This window comes from Elephas maximus, chromosome 6, assembly GCF_024166365.1.
Source record: "Elephas maximus indicus isolate mEleMax1 chromosome 6, mEleMax1 primary haplotype, whole genome shotgun sequence".
Taxonomy (NCBI): domain Eukaryota; kingdom Metazoa; phylum Chordata; class Mammalia; order Proboscidea; family Elephantidae; genus Elephas; species Elephas maximus.
This window is the reverse complement of record NC_064824.1, coordinates 121,279,573-121,298,799: the sequence shown is the minus strand read 5'-3', so window position 1 is coordinate 121,298,799 and position 19,227 is coordinate 121,279,573. Positions and strand designations below refer to the sequence as shown.

The 19,227-nt window shown below is 44.4% G+C and overlaps 1 protein-coding gene and 1 non-coding gene across 2 annotated transcripts in view; one reads left to right on the top strand and one right to left on the bottom strand.

Annotated features, from left to right (window-relative positions):
* The window catches only part of SGPP2 (sphingosine-1-phosphate phosphatase 2), a 117,710-nt gene extending 98,733 nt beyond the window's left edge, over positions 1–18,977 (bottom strand). Inside the window, exon 1 of the mRNA XM_049888306.1 lies at positions 18,210–18,977. Coding sequence (XP_049744263.1) covers positions 18,210–18,428 — 219 coding nt within the window. The 5' untranslated portion in view covers positions 18,429–18,977. The remainder of the gene's footprint in view (positions 1–18,209) is intronic.
* On the top strand, positions 5,434–5,540 carry LOC126078607 (U6 spliceosomal RNA). Its single transcript, XR_007518093.1, has one exon. It is a non-coding gene; the product is annotated as a U6 spliceosomal RNA (small nuclear RNA).
* Positions 18,978–19,227: the final 250 nt, after the last annotated feature.

The following is a 19,227-nucleotide window of genomic DNA, read 5'->3' as shown; positions in this document are numbered from 1 at the left end:
TTCCCTCCTTCTCTGCATACCAGCCTTCTCATCCCCAGTCTTTCAGAAAAGGTTCACTTGGTTACAGGCACAATATGGGTAGAACTGGAGATAGACAGGACAGAGAGAACAGCTGGAAGGCAGCTTCTGTAGTCATCTCACAAACGAGAACATGTTTTCAAAATCTCCACAGACAGGAATTCTACAACATCTTTCTCTGTAATCCAGTCCTAATGTTGGGCAACCTTCACTGTCAGGAAATTCTGTCATAAATAACCCAAATCCTTCACGCAGCTTAAACCCATTTCCTCTGACTCTCTGCTCACTGGAGATGGGGAACAGCTGGTCACCGATCTCTGTACCGAGTTCTTTTGTCATATGCATGATTGGATCCTGGCTCTGGATGGCTGTCATAATTAGGAGTCTGACCAGTTCCATATTGTGCTGTCTGCAAAAGCTTGTAAAATAGGAAGATAAAATTCTGAGCCTGCTGAGCTTCAGAAATGTGCTATGAGGGGAACGTCCCTCATCATGTCACCAGGCTATTCACAGTTCATCAGTCATGAGTGCAAATTTCTGCGTGGGCCAAAAAAAAGATACATTTTTCTGAGGCCAACTCTGTAATGCAAGCATAACATCAAATGATGCAAAGGTTCTCTAAATGCCACCAACAAAAACAATAAACAGAGTTAGCATTTATTGAGCATTTACCACACTCCCGTTACCTGTCTCATCATTTGTTTTATAATTATTTTATCCTTACTGGAAAAATCACGCACATTCACAAAGTTTTTTCTTCATAATGTTCTTATTCCCAAGGATTCTTCCCTGCCCTCCCTCCTACTTAGTTTTGATTTCGTTTGCCTCACAGTTTCTGCTTATATGGAAATAAGACACAATATTCTATTCCGGTTTTCCAAAGGGAGGAACTAAAAGCTAAGTGCTTTGACTTAAGTCTACTTAAGCCAAAGTAGGAGCTATTTAAAAAATAATAAAAAAAATAAAAACTCATTGTTCTTGATTCCAACTCACAGCAAATCTGTAGGACAGAGTAGAACTGCTTCATAAGGTTTCCATGACTGAAATCTACAGAAGCAGACTGCCCACATCTTTCTCCCGGGCAGCGGCTGGTGGTTTTGAACCACCAACCTTTTGGTTAGCAGCCAATCGCTTTAACCACTGCACCGCTAGTACTTAATATTACACGCTAGTCCAGTATTTCTCAATGGGGATGGTATTGCCTTTTGTACAAAGTTTGTCTCCCCTCCCCACCCCCATTACCTGCATTACTGAAGGTACTCTTCACAAGAACACTTACTATATGCCAAGCACTGGGCTAGCGCTGGGTATACCCAAAAACCCATTGTCGCTGAGTCGATTCTGAATTATAGCGGCCCAACCAAAAAAACCAAACTCATTGTCGTGAGTTGGTTCCACCTCATAGTGACTCAGTGGTGAGTAAAACAAGCCAAGCTACTTCCCTATTGAGCTCCCAGGCCAGTGAAGGAGGCAGAATAATAACAGAGAAATGGATAAACAGTTTCATATAGTGCAGTTGTTGTTGTGTGCCATCATGTTGATTCTAACTCATAGCGACACTGTATGACAGAGTGGAATTGCCCCATAGAGTTTCCTAGGCTGTAATCTTCATGGGAGCACATGACCAAGTCTTTTCTCACATTTTGCAGGTGAGGAAACAGAGCCTCCTAGAGGCTAACGTGTCTACATTCATACACCCCACTCCAGATTCCAGAGCCTGTACCCACTCTGCATATAACCAGCTCATGACATGGTAGGATACAGCCTTGTTTCAACAACCACACTTGGTTAGTAAAGGCCAGGCAGTCATGGTGCAAATCAGGTGCTGGGAACTTTGACATAGTTCAAAGGTAAAATTAAAAAGAGCTTTATGGCCCTAAGATTGGATCCTTCCCATAGAGAGTCCTTCATGAGACCCTGGACCTTTGTGAGACTTTGGGTCTCCACTTAGATGCCAACATTAAATGCTCCCCCAACTCCCAGATGTATAACACGTTCCCAAGCATGTGTTTTGGAGTCTAACCTGGGTCAGAAGCCAGGCTCCGCCAAAACCATCTGGTCACTTTGGATGCCAGCCTGCCTCAGTGTCCGTGGCAGTAAGCTGCTTTCTGGTGTTGTTAATGGCACGCCCTCTTCCCCTCCCTCTCTATCCCCTTATCCAGCTACATGTTTCCTTATTGCACTTACACCCAGCAGCGCCTCTGTGTGAGAAAAGACCTGGTCATCTGCTCCCATAAAGATTACAGCCTAGGAAACTCTATGGGGCAATTTTACTCTGTCATACAGTGTCGCTATGAGTTAGAATCAACACGATGGCACACAACAACAACTGCACTATATGACACTGTTTATCCATTTCTCTGTTATTGTTCTGCCTCCTTCACTGGCTTGGGAGCTCAATAGGGAAGTAGCTTGGCTTGTTTTACTCACCACTGAGTCACTATGAGGTGGAACCAACTCACGACAATGAGTTTGGTTTTTTTGGTTGGGCCGCTATAATTCAGAATCGACTCAACGACAATGGGTTTTTGGGTATACCCAGCGCTAGCCCAGTGCTTGGCATATAGTAAGCACTCAATAAATATTTGTGAAATAGTTAAATTATCATTAAAAACCAGTTGCCACTGAGTCAATTCCAACTCATGGTGCAACCCCTTGTGTGTCAGAGTAGAACTGTACTCCATAGGGCTTTCAAGGGTTGATTTTCAGAAGCAGATTACCAGGCCTTTCTTCCAAAAAATTATCATTAGGAGGATTAAATGAAATCACTTATGCTAAGTTCTAATTGAGTCCTTCCTACTTGCCAAATAGATTTTCCTCCTTCAAACTGAGTAATCTTTTATCTAACTTTGTTTTAAGCACAGTCTGCTTTATCAATCAATGATCACCCCAATCTTCCCTCCTATGGTGGAGTCTTGGCCTGGATGCAAAGGTGCCTCGCTGTCTAGCAGCCGAAAGCGATACCCCTGAATGACCGAGTTACTCAATTTTTCAAAGCATACCATCACCAAAAACAAAAAACAAACCCACTGCCGTCGAGTCAATTCTGACTCATAGCGACCCTATAGGACAGAGTAAAACTGCCCAATACAGTTTCCAAGTAGTGCCTGGGACTTGAACTGCCAACCTCTTGGTTAGCAGCCATAGAACTTAACCACTACGCCACCAGGGTTTCCGCATAGCATCACAGGCACTATTAATTGCTTACTAGGTACCCACCCACCCCTTCTGGCAGGGGAAGGGAAAATCACTGTAAAATAGGCAAGTACAAAGGTGTCTGGGTGGCACAAATGGTTTACACTCAGCTGGTAACCAAATGTTGTATAAATATACCACGATTTATTTATCCATTCATCTGTTGATGGGCACCTTGGTTGCTTCCATAGTTTGCTATTGTAAACAGTGCTGCAATAAACATGGGTGTGCATATATCTGTTCAAGTAAAGGCTCTTATTTCTCTAGGATATATTCCAAGGAGTGGGATTGCTGTATTGTATGGTTCTAGCTTTTTAAGGACGCACTTAATTGATTTCCAAAATGGCTGTACCATTTTACATTCCCACCAATAGTAAATGTTCCAGTCTCTCCACAACCTTTCCGACATTTATTTTGTGTTTTTTGAATTAATGCCAGACTTGTTGGAGTGATATGGAATCTCATTGTAGTTTTGATTTGCATTTCTCTAATGGCTGATGATCGTGTGCATTTCCACATGTATCTGTTAGCTACCTGAATGTCATCTTAAGTGAAGTGTCTGTTCATATACTTTGCCCATTTTTTAATTGGGTTATTTTTCTTTTTGTTGTTGAGTTTTTGCAGTAACACGTAGATTTTAGAGATCAGCTGCTGATCAGAAATGTCATAGCTAAAAACCTTTTCCCAATCTGTAGATAATCTTTTTACTCTTGGTAAAGTCTTTGGATGAGCATAGCTGTTTGACTTTTAGGAGCTCCCAGTTATCTAATTTCTCTTCTGGTGTTTGTACATTTCTAGTAATGTTTTATATACTGCTTATGCCATGTATTAGGGCTCTTAGTTCTAAAGCAACTTTTAAATAAACAAAAACACTTGCCAAAAATTTACTGAGCAATAGCGATAACATCTAACGTTTGCTTTTCTTAAGATTTTCCTGAGCTCTCTAATAATATACTTTTTGGCCAAGAAAAGAGAGCTTTTTGAGGTCAGAATATTTCAATGCATTAAGAAATTCCCATTAGTGAAGAAGAACATAATGTAAGCTAAGCTCTTGGCATTTCATATGGTTGTTTGGACAGAGTAGGAAAAGGTAGACTGTATACGTGGGTATACGTGGAGTCTTTATGCAGAGACATACAGGGCACCATTTTGTTTAGTTTAAGAAGGCTACTGGAGTACTTCACATGGTTTAATATATATTCCCTCAAGATAAAGATCATAACCAATATAGTTGGTATTTGAGACTATGTTATAAAAATGTCAATAGTAATTTTTAAAAATTCTAATATGGAACAATGTTAATAATCTCAAAAGTACAAAGCATTCTCATAGGATTTTTTTTTCTCTAAAATAATTTTTTTTCTAAACACAAAACTATTACCTTTTTAAAGTAAAAAATGCAGAAAATCATGAATAAAAAATTAAAACTACTGCAACCCCAATGCCCAGAGAGAACCACTGGTAACAATGCAATGTTTATCATTCTAGACCCTTCTAAAAAATACATTCAAATATACGCTCATTGAGTTTTAAAATTCTGTTTTTAATCTTTTTGTTGTTGTTGAACAATATAGCATGGATGTCTTTTCATGTCTAGAAGTGCGTGAATGACTTTCATGATTTCCTTTGGATATTGTGATTAAGATTTCCCTTTGTAGAACACAGACAAAAATTTTCATAAATAGATATTTGATAAATATTTTCTAATGATGAAAACTACCTGTGGGAGAACATAAATCTAACAATTAAATAGAAAGATATAATGAATGGGCTACCACTTGGAGGATGGATAGTGCTGACCTTGAGATCAAGAAAAGTTATGCAGCCATTAAAGTATGAGTTAGGAGGCCCTGGGAGGTACAAACAGTTAATGTGTTCAGCTGCTACCTGAAAGGTTGGAGGTTCACGTCCACCCAGAGGTGCCCCGGAAGGAAGGCCTGGTGAGATACTTCTGAAAAATCAGTCCCTAAAAACTCTATGGTGCACAGTTCTCCTCTGATACACATGAGGTCGCCATGAGTCAGAATCAGCTTGACAGCAACTGTTAAAAACATATACGCGTATGAATTTGTACCTTTCTATTCAGCGCAGCTTCTCAGCCATAGCTTCAACTTTTGCTGTGTGGAGTACAGTTTAATTAAAGAGTTATCTACTTTATTTTTTATGTCTATCAGAAGAGAATGATTACTTTTATAATTTTTAATTTAAAATTAATCAGCTGTGCTCGCTTCGGCAGCACATATACTAAAATTGGAACAATACAGAGAAGATTAGCACAGCCCCTGCACAAGGATGACACACAAATTCATGAAGTGTTCCATATTTTTATGGAAAAACACTAAACAGACAATAGATACGTGGCAACTATGGTGAAGGGTAAGACAGCACACAGTACTGGGGAAGCCAGCACAACTTGTCCAAGGCAAGGTCATGGAAGCTCCATAGTCATATGCAGTCTCCCTGAGGGACCAAATTGCTGGGCTGAGGGCTGTGGGAACCATGGTCTCGGGAACATCTAGCTCAACTGGCATAACATAGTTTATAAACAACATAGTTTAAAACTTTGGTGAGTAGCGTCTGGGGTCTTGAAAGCCCGTGAGCGGCCATCTAAGATACTTCACTGGTCTCACCCGTTCAGGAGGAAGGGAGAATGAAGAAAACTAGAGATACAGGGAAAAGATTAGTCCAAAGGACTAATGGATCACATCTACCATGGCCTCCACCAGACCGAGCCCAGTACAACTAGGTGGTGCCCAGCTACCACCACTGACTACTCTGACAGGGATCACAACAGAGGGTCCCAGACAGAGCTGGAGAAAAATGTAGAACAAAATTCTAACTCACAAAAAAAAGACCAGACTTACTGGCCCGAAAGAGGCTGGAGAAACCTTGAGAGTATGGCCCTCAGACACCCTTTTAGCTCAGCAATGAAGTCACTCTTGAGGTTGACTCTTCAGCCAAAGATTGGACAGGCCCATGAAACAAAACAAGACTAAAGGGGCACGCCAGCCCAGGGGCAAGGACTACAGGGCAGGAGGGGACAGGAAAGCTGGTGATAGGGAACCCGAGGTCAAGAATGCAGAGTGTTGACATGTCATGGGATTGTTAACCAATGTCATAAAACAATATGTATACTAACTGTTTAATGAGAAACTAGTTTTGTTCCGTAAACCTTCATCTAAAGTACAATTAAAAAAAAAATTAATCAGCTACTCTCAATAAAATTACACATGGGCTAAGTAAACCTCAAAAGCCATAAAGGCTAAATACTCTCTCCTGGCTTTATTTCATTTAGTAAACACTTTACCAGCTAAAGCCATGCGGCAATGAGTCAAAGGAAAAAATATGGGTGAAAAGGTGGAAATGGAGTGTAGATCTGAGTGGATTCGTTTAAGATGTCTCACGGTTAAAGAAAGGCAAAAGATTTATCAGCTTTTGGGGACGGGAGTGCTGAAGGCAGATGTTCCGAGGTGGGTAAGGAGGAAGATTGAAGATTAGGGAGGGGCACATTCATAGACTGAGAGTGAAAACGACAACTGGGGGAGAGATTAAAAACAACATGTGTAAATTTGACCAACTTCCAACACCAATTTGAAGTGACTTAACAAAAATTAAAAAAAAAAAACACATCAAAAAATCCACAGATGTAAAATAAGCCAAAAGTAAGGACTAATGTGTGCTTTTTTTTTTTTTGACACTCAGAGGTTCCTCTCTGTTCTCTCGTGCACGTAGCACCGGCCAGTGAGAGTGCGGTTTACAATCAATGCCTGGGGCTCTGTAAGCAGACACAAGCCACGTGGAGGACTCAAAAAGCACCTTAAAGAAAATCTCCCAAACGCCATCCTGGGCTGCATTTCCCCCAGACTATGCAAAGAGCACCTGCAGTCAAAATCGTGCGGAAGCTCACAGGACCGACTTTTACAAGGCAGTATTGATTGTTTTTAAACTTTTTATTTTGAAACAATCAGAGATTCACAGAAAGTTGCAAACGTAGTACAGAGAGGTTCTATGTACCTCTCGTTCAATTTCCCCCAAAGGTTTACATCTCACATAATTATTAACTAGTTGCCATGGAGTTGATTGTGACTCATGGCAATCCCACGTGTATCAGAGTAGAACTGTGCTCCATGGGGTCACCAAACTTCTCCTGCCAGGAGTGGCTACCAAATAAACGGTACTAACAAAAGCAACAGCGAATCTGCTGTTTCTTTTCTTTCCTTCTTTTTTAATTAAACAAAGAGCTACAAAACTGCCCATCAGCAGTTTTTGGAGGGAAACTGAACATAGGAGCCCTGGTGGTATGCCGGTTAGCCGCTGGGCTGCTCCCTAGAAGACTAGCAGTTGAAATTCACCCAGCAGCTCTGCCTGGTGATCTGCTTCCATAAAGATTACAGCCAAGAAAACCTTGTAGGGCAGCTCTACTGTGTCACTTGGGGTTGCTATGAGTGGGTATCTACTCATCACACCCAACAACAAACAATATTCAAAATAGTTCAAGGAAACCGATTACTTCTTTTCTCAAGATTCCCAAGCCCTGTTCTCACAATCTTAGATGGTTAACCCCTTTCCTCTCCAGCCCCTGGGGTCCGTGGGGCCTGGTGGCACAGTGGTTAAGAGCTGGGCTGCAAATCAAAAGGTCAGCAGTTCGAATCCACCAGCTGCTCCTTGGAAACCCTATGAGGCAACTCTACTCTGTCCTACAGGGTTACTATGAACCAGAATTGACTCGGCCGCAACCACGTTTGTTTTGGGGATTTTTGCTGTTGTTAATTAGTTCATATAGTATTTGAGGCAGGAGTGAGGGGAGAAAAATTTGAATCAGAGCCTTGACAGGGTTTTCCAATATCTCATTTTCTCCAAAGTATCTCACAGGCAAGTAGAATAATAAAGACCAGTGGATGCCCCAAATTTTAGTATTTTCATGGATTCCTACCATAGATAGTAGCACTCTAAATCCGCTGCCTGGAAACCATGACAGCATTTTCCCCAATACAATCGTGTACTAGATAAAATGCAAGAACGCCTATGGTCACAACATAATTCTCATCAGGAGAGCAGAGGATTTAATCATTAACAAAAACTACCAGCAAGTGAAAGTGCTTTTTTAAGATCTAGAAGTCTTGACATTTGGGATGTAAGTCAAGAAAGTGAAATTCAGAGCAGGCTTGCTGGCAACAGCCTTCCTAAAACACAGCAATTTAATCACTTTTTAGATTGGCAGGTCACTTTTTTAGTAATACCTAACACTCTTCATGGTGTCCAACAGAAGAAAGCAAACCAATAAAAACTTATTCATTAATCAAAGCCCTTCGTCAGTTTCCTGATAAAAAGGAAGGAGCCAACAATAAATTAAACTTCAAGCTAAAAGAAGACACGGCCAGGTAAAGTATTTCAGGGATAAAATTACCCCCGTGGTGAGGGGAGATGAACCGGTGGTCGCATTTCCGCCAAAGAGGGGAAGAAGAGCTTTTAGCACACTCTTCATGTTTCCGTTCAACAAGTAGTATTCAGTACCTGTGCTATGTTCCCGGTGGAAACCCTGGTGACCTAGTGGTTAACAGCTATGGCTGCTAACAAAAAGGTCGGCAGTTCAAACCCACCAAGTGCTCCTTGGAAACTCTACGGGGCAGTTCTACTCTGTCCTACAGGGTCACTATGATTCGGAATCAACTTGAGGGCAACGGGTTATGTTCCGGGTGGCAGTGCAGTGGTTAAGAGCTCAGCTGCTAACCAAAAGGTCAGCAGTTCGAATCCACCAGCCACTCCTTGAAAACTCTACGGGGCGGTTCTCTCTGTCCTATAGGGTCACTATGAGTTGGAATCGACTCAACAGGAATGGGTTTAGTTTTGGTATGTTCCAGACAGCGTTCCTAAGTGGTGCAAATGGTTAACACACTCAGCTGCTAATGAAAAGGCTGGAGGTTCGAGTCCACCCAGAGGTGCCTTGGAAGAAAGGCCTGGCAATCTACTTCCTAAAAATCAGCCATTGAAAACCCTATAGAGCACATTTCTACTGTGACACACAGGGGGTCACCATGAGTCAGAATCCACTCAATAGTGACTGGTAAAAATATGTTCCAAGGCCATGTTAGGCCTTGAGGATACATACACAGGTGAGTGAGTGGCATCTGGTACCTGCTCTCTGTTGCCCTTTCCAATGTAATTATCTAATTGGAGTAATGTGCAAGTCTTGCACAGCAGCAGGGACCACAACATCTCATTGCAAGGGGAGACTCACACGGGTTCCCCACAGTATGAGGGATGTGCATTACGATTTCTCAGGAAGTTAGGAAACAGCACCAGCAGCTTCCCAGCCAGTCAGCAGGGAGTGCCTGCCTGAGCCATTCTACCCCAAAAAACAACAGTCCCTTCAGTATGTCCCTCAGAGGTAGATTCTATCATAGCCAAGACTCAGCTACTTTCTCCGCTTGGAAATTTTCCTTCTGTTTCTATCACTGCTATGGACTTTCTGTTCTCTTTTTACCTTTGCTTCTACTTCCTTGTTGCTTTCTCTGTCTGCAGGGTTTTTTATGGTCTCCTCTGCCTCTCTTAGGTCCCTGGGTAGCTTAAATGGTTTGCAATTGGCTACTAACCTAAAGGTTGACAGTTCAAACCCACCTACAGGCACCACGGAAGAAAGATCTGGTGATCTGCTTCAGTGATCATTACACAGTCATTGAAAACCCTATGTAACAAATGGGGTCATCGTGAGTCCTAACTGACTCAATGCAAGTGGTTTGGTTTATCAGTTTTTTCCTGTCTCTCTGACACTCATCATCACTCTACCAATTAAGTCCCTATCTCTGGGTCTTGAATTTAGACTCCCAAGGGAGAAATCTGATTGGCTCTGCTATTCACAATCCAAAATGCAGTATTCCGATTGGAAGAGTTCTACTGCCAGATCGCTTCGTAAGATGCTGTGCTGTCTAGAGACGGCAGCCTTTGACTCAAGGGCTAACTTCTGAGCCAATCAGCTGGAGCCATAGTGATGGGGTCTTATGACACAAAACAGGGCAATGGGTGCATTTGTGAAGTGAAAAAAGTCAGACGCAAAAGTGTCACACATTGCATGATTCCATTAATATGAAATATCTTGTCATGGATTGAATTACATCCCCCAAAAAATGTGTCTATCAGTTTGGTTGGGCCATGATTCTGGGTATTGTGTGATTTTCCTATATATTGTAAATCCTGCCACTATGATATTAATGAAGAAGAATGGGTGGCAGTTGTGTTAGTGAGGCAGGACTCAGTCTACAAGATTGGATTGTGTTTTGAGGCAATCTCTTGAGATATAAGAGAGAAGCGAGCAGAGAGACAGGGAACCTCACACCACTAGGAAAGATGTGCCGTGAGCAGAGTGCATCCTTTGGACCTGGGGTCCCTGCGCAGAGAAGCTCCTAGTCTGGAGAAAAATTGAAGATAAGGTCGACAGAGAGAAAGCCTTCCCCTGGAGCTGACACCCTGAATTTGGACTTTTAGCCTACTTTACTGTGAGAAAATAAACTTCTCTTTGTTAATGCCATCAACTTGTGGTATTTCTCTTATAGCAGCACTAGGTGACTAAGACAGATACAGAATAGACAAATCCACAGAGACAGAAAGCAGACTGGTGGTGGCCAAGAGCTAGGGAAGGGGGAACAGTTGCTTAATAGGTACAGGGCTTCCTTTTGGGGTGATAAAAAGGTTTTGGAGTTGGAGGCGGTGGTTGCACAGCATTGTGAATGTACTAAATGCCATTGAGTTGTATACTTCGAATTGGTTAATTTTATATGTGGATTTCATCTCAATGAAAAAAAAATTGTGTGGAAATCGTCACATGAGAACCTAACTTCTTGTGTGAACTTTCACCAAAAACACCATATTATTTACAAAAATAATAAGTATGCTGATAAACACTTAAGAGTGGATGGGGGAGAAGGAGGGGGAAGGGAGGAGTAGAAGGAGAAGAAGAAATGATTTGTGGTGTCTTTCCTCCTAAGGCAGCTGTGGGGAAGGGAGACACTCGGTGTCATAGTCTTCCTTGTAAAATGAAAGAATCCAAAACAGACCTTAAAGTCAGATTTCACGTTAGTCTTATATTTATTGCTGTTTCTAACAGCCTCATTTCTTAATGTTGCAGCTACCAGGCTTTCTGATGCTCCCACACAGCCACTGCCAATCAATCCCACACTCTTTCCCACTATGCACAGAGACACTGCAAGAACCCTTATTAACACAGTGCTCCAGAGTTGCCAATTCTGATTTGGCACAGCCTCTGCCTATAGGATGAAGTCCAAATTCTTCAGTAAGCCGAATTAAGGCCTCAGCCTAAAACTCTGGCTTCAGCCCAAAACTCCAGTTGGTATCATCTCACCAGTTTTTCTTTATGCAAGCTGGGCTAGATATTCTCCGTTTGTCCTAGTCCAGGTCCATCCTCAGTGAGGCTGACCTTTCTGGATGGCATCAACTAGGCTCCCAAGATACTCTCTGCTTCTGAATGAATTTGGCCAGAGGGAGGCGCTGACAGGATCTGAGCGGGCACGTGGAGAATGGGTTTCAGATATATTTCTCCCATTCCTCCCTGCTTGGCTGAGGTTATGTTTTTCTACTAAAGGCCATAGCGCCACTTAGGGGCCCCTCTCTGATAGCTATTCTCTACTTCTTCCTTTGCTTTTTCAGGTCTAAATTGCCTACCAAGATACTTCATCCTCCCACGTAGGTTTTTTCAAACCCTGCCTTTGTTAGCTGCCATTGAATCAGCCCCTGACTCATGCAGACCCCAAGCACAGTGGAAGAAAAGGCTGACCAGTCCCGGGCCATCCCCATGATCAGTTTGGGATTGACCCATTGGAATCCATTGAGGTTTCACTGTCTGATTTTCAGAAGTAGGTCACCAGGCCTTTCTTCCCAGTCTGTCTTAACCTGGACGCTCCGTTGAAACCTGTTCAGCATCACAGCAACACGCAAGCATCCACGGACAGGTGGGCGGTACTTGCACATGAGGTACGTTGCCCGGGAATCAAACCTGGGTCTCCCGTGTGGAAGGTGAGAATTCTTTCACTGAACTACCTACTCCTTTGTAAAAGGTCTCATCTTTAAACTTCCTTCAAGCACCGTTTTTGAACAAGCCATTTATTTCCTGTGGGGACCCGGACTGATACGTAAGTTGAACTTGTAACCGTTCACCCAAAATGACACATTTGTCTTTTTGTTTCAAAAACAATTAGCACATAAGAATTACAGGTAAAGGGAAAAGCTTTCCCACTTTCATCTATTTGGCTCCTACTTACTCTTTAAGACCCAACTCAAGATGTCATGGGCTGCCCTAGGGAAGACAAGTTACTCCTGCTATTGTTTTCCTGGCATCTTTATTCATTCTTCTACTCTAATATTTTCTGCATTGCACCATTTTATTTGTGGCTTTCCCTGGGCAGGAAACAATTTTTACGTATCCTTTTATCTCTAAGGCTGAGGACTGTCCCAGAAACATAGTAGCCAATCAATAAATGTGGGCTGAAAATGCAGGCAGCAAAGAAGGAACAGAAGTAGAAGTGGCCTATTTTCTCCAGAGGTTAAAAAAAGTGTTAATACCTGGAATCGATGAGGGTGTAGAAAAGCCTACATTCTTAACTGCTCATCCTAGTATACCCTCCCTGTAGGTCAGCTGGGTAATACATACTAAAAGCCATAATACATGCATATCTTTGACCCAGCAATTCCAAGTCTGGAAATTTAAATTAAACAAACAAACAAACAAAGGTAAGTGAGAACATACTCATACAAAGATGTTATCATTTTTAGTGCAAAAAATTGGAAACAACCTAAAGGCCAGCAACAGGACAACTAAATTACTGTATAGTCATACTATGAAGTAATATACAGCCATTAAAAATCAGGTTGAACATCTACTGAGTAATTCTCTTTGGGCAGTGGTATAATGGGTATGGGTTTAATTTCCTCTGTGTGTTTTCTGCTCTGAACAATGATTATATCTCTAACTAGAAAACACGATCGAGAATACATTGTTAGAGCGGCTCATTTTGCCATTTCAGACCTGAATGTCCATCTAAAGGTAATCAAAACTTAAGTTTGACCTGTTCATCACTTTAGTTATGATCAACCAAAACGTCACAGCTGCCTTACTACTGTTTCCAACCATCATCAACCTCGTACTGAACATACTGAGGGATGGCAGGTCCCAGCACAGAATTTAGACCTTTCTACCTTCATTGCAAGGAGCTCTTGTGGCGCAGTGGTTAAGCACTGGGCTGCTAACCCAAAGGTCGGTGGTTCAAACCCACCAGCCACTCCATGGGAGAAAGATGTGGAGGTCTGCTTCCATAAATATTACAGTCTTAGAACCCTATGGGGCAGTAAGCCCCGTCCTATAGGGTCACTGTGAGGCAGAATTGGCTCAAAGACAACAGGTTTATTTATCTCTGCTTATGAGTTTCTCCAAGCCCCGCTTCAGACCTGGATCTTAGACATTTTGTTTTGTTTTGAAAGCTCCTCTAAATAAATATAATGTGCAGATAATGGATTGAAAATCACTGTCATGGATTGAATTATGTCCCCCCAAAATGTGTGTATCAACTTGGTTAGGCCATGATTCCCAGTAATGTGTGGTTGTCCTCCATTTTGTGATTGTGATTTTATGTTAAAAGGATTAGGGTGAGATTGTAACACCACCCTTACTCAGGCCACCTCCCTGATCCAACGCAAAGGAAGTTTCCCTGGGGTATGGCCTGTACCACCTTTTATCTTTAAGAGATAAAAGGAAAGAGAGGCAAGCAGAGAGTTGGGGGCCTCATACCACCAAGAAAGCAGTGCTGGAAGCAGAGCATGTCCTTTGGACCTGGGATCCCTGCGCCTGAGAAGCTCCCCGATCATGGGAAGATTGAGGACAAGGACATTCCTCTAAAGCCGATAGAAGACAGAAAGCCTTCCCCTGGAGATGACACCCTGAATTTGGACTTTTAGCCTACTTTACAGTGAAAGAATAAACTTCTCTTAGTTAAGGCCATCTACTTTTGGTATTTCTATTATAGCAGCACTAGATGACTAAGACAATCATGGTTCTACCCAAACTGCTCATTTTACAGGTGGGAAAACTGAGGCCCAGAGAAGTCCAAGATGACACAGAAGCAGAGCCAGGCCTTGAATCCAGGTCTCTTGATTCCCAGGAATTGTTCCTTGCACTTCACAAAACCAATAAAACCCAGAGCAGGGTTTTGTAGATTAACAGGCTTGAAAGGCCCCCAATGTCTCAAGAGAAAAGCTAGGAGTGCAAAGACTTCTAAAAAGAACCTATATTTGATCCCCTTCCCAACCCAATTTTAGACATTTATCGGAGCAAATAGTTATCAAAAAGCATCTACTGAGCATGGTGTGATTTAGAAAGATTATCTCTAGTCTAATATAACCATACGGGAAGTCACTGAGAGTCTAAATTCAAACACACTGAGTAAGCAAAGACGACAGAAATCAAAATGCCATTGTATCCAAGGCTGGCTGTATCCCAGCACAAACACAGTCCTGACTTGGCCTTTGTCTTACTCTGATCCCTGGATCCTGCTCAGGGCAAAACATCTCAAGGTGACCGCCAAGAATGTCCTGCTATGGTTATTCCTGTAAACCAGTTACCCTTGCAAAACAAAAGTGATACCTTCTTTCCACCCTGTCCCCAACCAGCCCCAATGCCTTACACCTTCCCAATGAGTTACATAAAATGGGGCTCGGGAGGTTTTCCCTGGAAGCTGCACAGGTGAAAAACGTTTAGACTTGGGAGTCAAAAATATCTGGTTTGCCCTGATTGTGTGGACATTTGGTAAGCCCTCAGCAAAGCACTTAACCCTTTCAGGACTCAGACCTTCTGTCTGAGAAATCCTTGACTACTGAGCAATCCCTGAGGCCCCGTCCAACTTATTCGATGACAGCTTTGTGCAAGCCAAACACAGCCCTAGTTTGTAAAAGGCTAATCTTTAAGCTAGCAATGTGTGGTGTTATGAGAATTTCTAGAGGAAGCCCTCACTCAATCATTTCCACGCTTGTCCTGTTGTAAGGAAGAAAATAAATACAGAAAATGTGGGAGATAAGAAAAAATAGATTGAGATCTAAGGTCACTCAATGCAGTAAACAACATTTCTACTATTTGAAGGGTCTTAAATCAATGTGCCAGTGCTGCCTGACTTCAAGGCTATGTGGAAGAATCATTTAATTTTCAATATTCACTCTTCAAAAATGCATTGATTTTATAGTGTAGCCTGCACTCATTTATTCACAAAATTTACTTAGCTCCTACTACATGCCAGGCACAGTGCCCGGCCACAGGGAGAAAATAATGAGCAAAACGGAGACGTTTCCTGCATTCTTAGAGTTTACTGTCTTCTGGAAGAGGCAGGCAACAGTCAGAGAGCCACATAGATGCATCTTTACAAAATGTGGTAATTACAGTAATGAAGAAACTTGTAAACCAAAGAGAGCCTTTAAAAGGTGAGCCAGCGTGGGTGGTCAGCAAAGGTGTCTCTTGAGAAACTGATCTTGGAGGAGAAAGAGGAAGTGTTGACGCTGATTCATAGCAACCATGTAGGAGGGAGTAGAACTGCCCATAAGGTTTCCTAGACTGTAATCTTTACAGGAAGAGATCTCCAGGTCTTTTCTCTCAAGGGTTTGAATGGCCAACCTTTTGCAGCCGAATGCTTAACCATTGCGCCACCAAGGCTCCTTAGTTGAAGGATGAGTAGGGGCTACTTAGGGAAGGAAAAAGAGCAGATCCTGCTAGCCATAGCCTGGGCAAATGCCTTGGGGTTAGGGAAAGCATGACTGTTGGAAGAAAGTTTTCTCCATTGGCTATGAAAGTCCTGTAAAATGATGGCAAGTGTGCAATCATTTTCTTCTGGAAACTCTACATGTATCTGTAAAAATATTAAGCTTTCTAAATCGCTGGGAACCAATCCACATTCAAATACATTCATTAACCTCTCATTTATCAAATGTTCTCAATGCTGTGATTTCTAATCTAGAATCTTTAGCTCTATCTTACATTTTCTTGATCTACTCTAAGTAAAGCCCTGTGTTGAATGGGAAGGGGGAATTCCCACAATTCGGCTCACTGAGGGCTCAAGATCTTCAAGTAGCAGAAAGCCTTCTTATCTTGCTTTTAAAGGCCAGGAGGATCTTTTTCCAGAATTTACAGTTACATCAACAAGGGTAATGTTTCAAACAGTTTGAAAAGCACTAGTGGAAAAAGTCACTGTTATGGATTGAATGGTGTCTCCCCAAAAGATGTGATGAAGTCCTAGCCCTAACCTGTGAACATGACCTTGCATGGAAATAGAGTTTTTGAAGATGTTAAAGTTAACATGAGGCCATACCAGAGCAGGGTGGGTCCTAATCCAATCTGAGGGGTGCCCTCGTAAAAGGGAAGGGACGCCGACAGATACACAGGGCAAAGATGGCTCTGTGAAGATGCAACTACGCGTTGAGGAACACTTGGGGCTTCCAGAAGCTCAGAGAGACAAGAAACTATTTCTCTCTAGAGTCTTTGGAGAGAACACAGCCCTGTAAATTCCAACTACTAGCCTCCCAAATTGCAGATAATAAATATGTTTTTATAAGCTACTTAGCTTGTGGTATTCGGCTACAGCAACTGTAGGAGACTAATACAGTCACTTTTCTGCCACCTGAACTAGGGAAGCAGAGCAGAAGCTGCAGAGAGCAACAGAGGGCAGTACAGGCATCTACCTGTGGGCGTATACAGCACGTACCCAGAAAGTCAGGGCATATTTCTTATCCCCTCTGCCATTCCCCACCGTGTATAAGACAAGAGGAAAGGGCGGAAGGTCTCCAAGCTCATCCAAAAGTTACCAGAATGTCATGTGGAACAGGGAAGAACAATAAAAGGAGGGGAAAAAAAGATAGTGGAGGGTTTCTCTTGAATGGGACAACCCCCTCTCCCAAACAAATTCTAGAATTCAACTCCCACAATACTTCATTCCACATAGAAATCAGTCTTCATAATTCTAGATACTGTCACTAGATCCAGGAATCTATATACACGCGAATAAATGCCTCCTTCCTGTCATCAAATCCTTCTAGAAAGGACACACTGTGGCTTTTTTTAAGGAGTTGGAGTTGTTGCTACTTTATTTCTGTCCTCATTTGCAGGGGCTTTTTTCTCTCTCCCAAGGAAAGGCAGTTTCTGCAGGTGTCCCGACATCTCCTCGCTGCAGGAAGCCCTCCCTTCCGGGAGCAGCTCTCTCGCCTTTGCATCTGCGGCCGGCCGGGTCCCCTCCGCCTGAGTCCCTGTGCACTACGTCGGCAGCACCTGCCGGCTGAGCCGCAGTGGGTTGTGTAACCACGCTCAGCGCCTAGCGGGCAGCTCGGTGAGGGTCCCTCCTGACGGCATCGGTTAAAAGTCACTGGTGTCTGCTAGTAGAAGACCTGCCAGACAGGAGGGGCTCCGAGACTCTGGGGGAGGAGAAGAGGGCACTGACAGGGCCCCGGGAGGTTCTAAATCTCCCTAGAAAAATATCTAAGCTTGAAGTTCTGTCCTTAAGCTGGTGGTACAAGACCGCGAAGAGCAGACGCAGCCCCGCTACATCCCCAAACTTGCGGAACAGGGAAACGGGGGATGGGGAGGAAAAGCACGAATCCTGAAGGAGCTCTCCACCCACCCCGCCGCTTTTCAATTACGTAATTCTTACATGTTTAGGAAAAAATACATGAAATACATTTAACTATTAGATTAATTACGGTAGAACACCTCTTAACAGACCGCATTTAAAGACTGGGAGCATTTAAAGCCCGAAGTGACCTGTCTGCCACCTGGCCGCAGAACAAGGTGGCACCCTGGTCCCTGGAGCCGGGCCGCCACCGGGGATGGCGCCCTCTCGGGCGGGCTGGCTGGCAGCGCGTCCGTCCCTGCGTCGCAGGGTCGCCTGGACCAGCACGTCCGCAGGCTGCGGCGCGGACTGCCCCCTCCCCCGCCCGGCGAACACCTGGCCCGGGGTTACCTGTGGGGCCGGGGCTCTCCGCAGCCCGTTGGCCGGCCCCCGGTCGCCCTTGCTATTGGCTGCGGGGAGATGCCCGGTCCCGGGGCCCTGCGCCGCGCCCTCCACGGGGCCCACGCTGTCCTCCTGGGGGCCTTCCTCCGGCGCCGGGAAGAGTCCGCAGCGGCGCTGGAAGCGGGCGACCAGCTGGAAATCCTGCAGGCTCCGCAGCAGCTCGGCCATGGTGCGCCCCCGCTGCGCTCCGCGGAGCCCGCCGGTGCCCTCCTCCGGTCGCCGCTTCCGCCCTGGTACTGTCCCGCGGCCCCGGGCAGGTGGGCGGGGCCGGGGCGCCAGCCAACAGGTACGCCGCGCGGCTCCTAGCCCCGCCCCGAGTGGCGCCGGGGTGTCCCCCGCCTTTCCGCAGGCTCCGCTCGGGCGCGCGGGACGCAGGCCCTCCTGGCAGGACGGCCCACCTGGGGCCGGCGGGGGAGTCCAGGTGTGCCTACCTGGCCCCTGGGCTCGGCCGTGCCCCCACTTCACCGGCCCGGCGCCGAGGTGCCGCCTCTAGGGGACCTGCTGAGCCTGTGCGGACCTGCAAGTGGCCGCCCTGCCAGGCGCGGACTGAGCCGGTGGTGACCTTGCTTCCTTTCACTCTTGAGCCGAAGGAGAGCTTGGGTTTCCCTGCAGTTCCCGGCACCCGGCTCCCTATCCGTGACTTGCCCACTTCTGCCTGGCCAGTTCCCAGCAAGTACAGCGAGCCCCCTAAGGAAGATTTCTAAATTCGCCTGAACTTGGCCTGATGCAACGTCTCCCCAGAGATCCGAACTCCGTCGACCTTGCTCAAGAACCTTGGAGGCTCCAAGTGGACCCTGAGTCATCCTGCGCGTCCTGCCCTGCCCTGCCCTGGCAATTTGGCAGCTGGGGAACCCTTTTAGGCAGGGTATGGAGGAAATACCCTTCTCTGTTTGTTTCTTACATTGAAGAGCGATGTTTACCCCTCTCTCCTATTACTTTTGTTCGCTCTGCCTCTATTTAATGACTC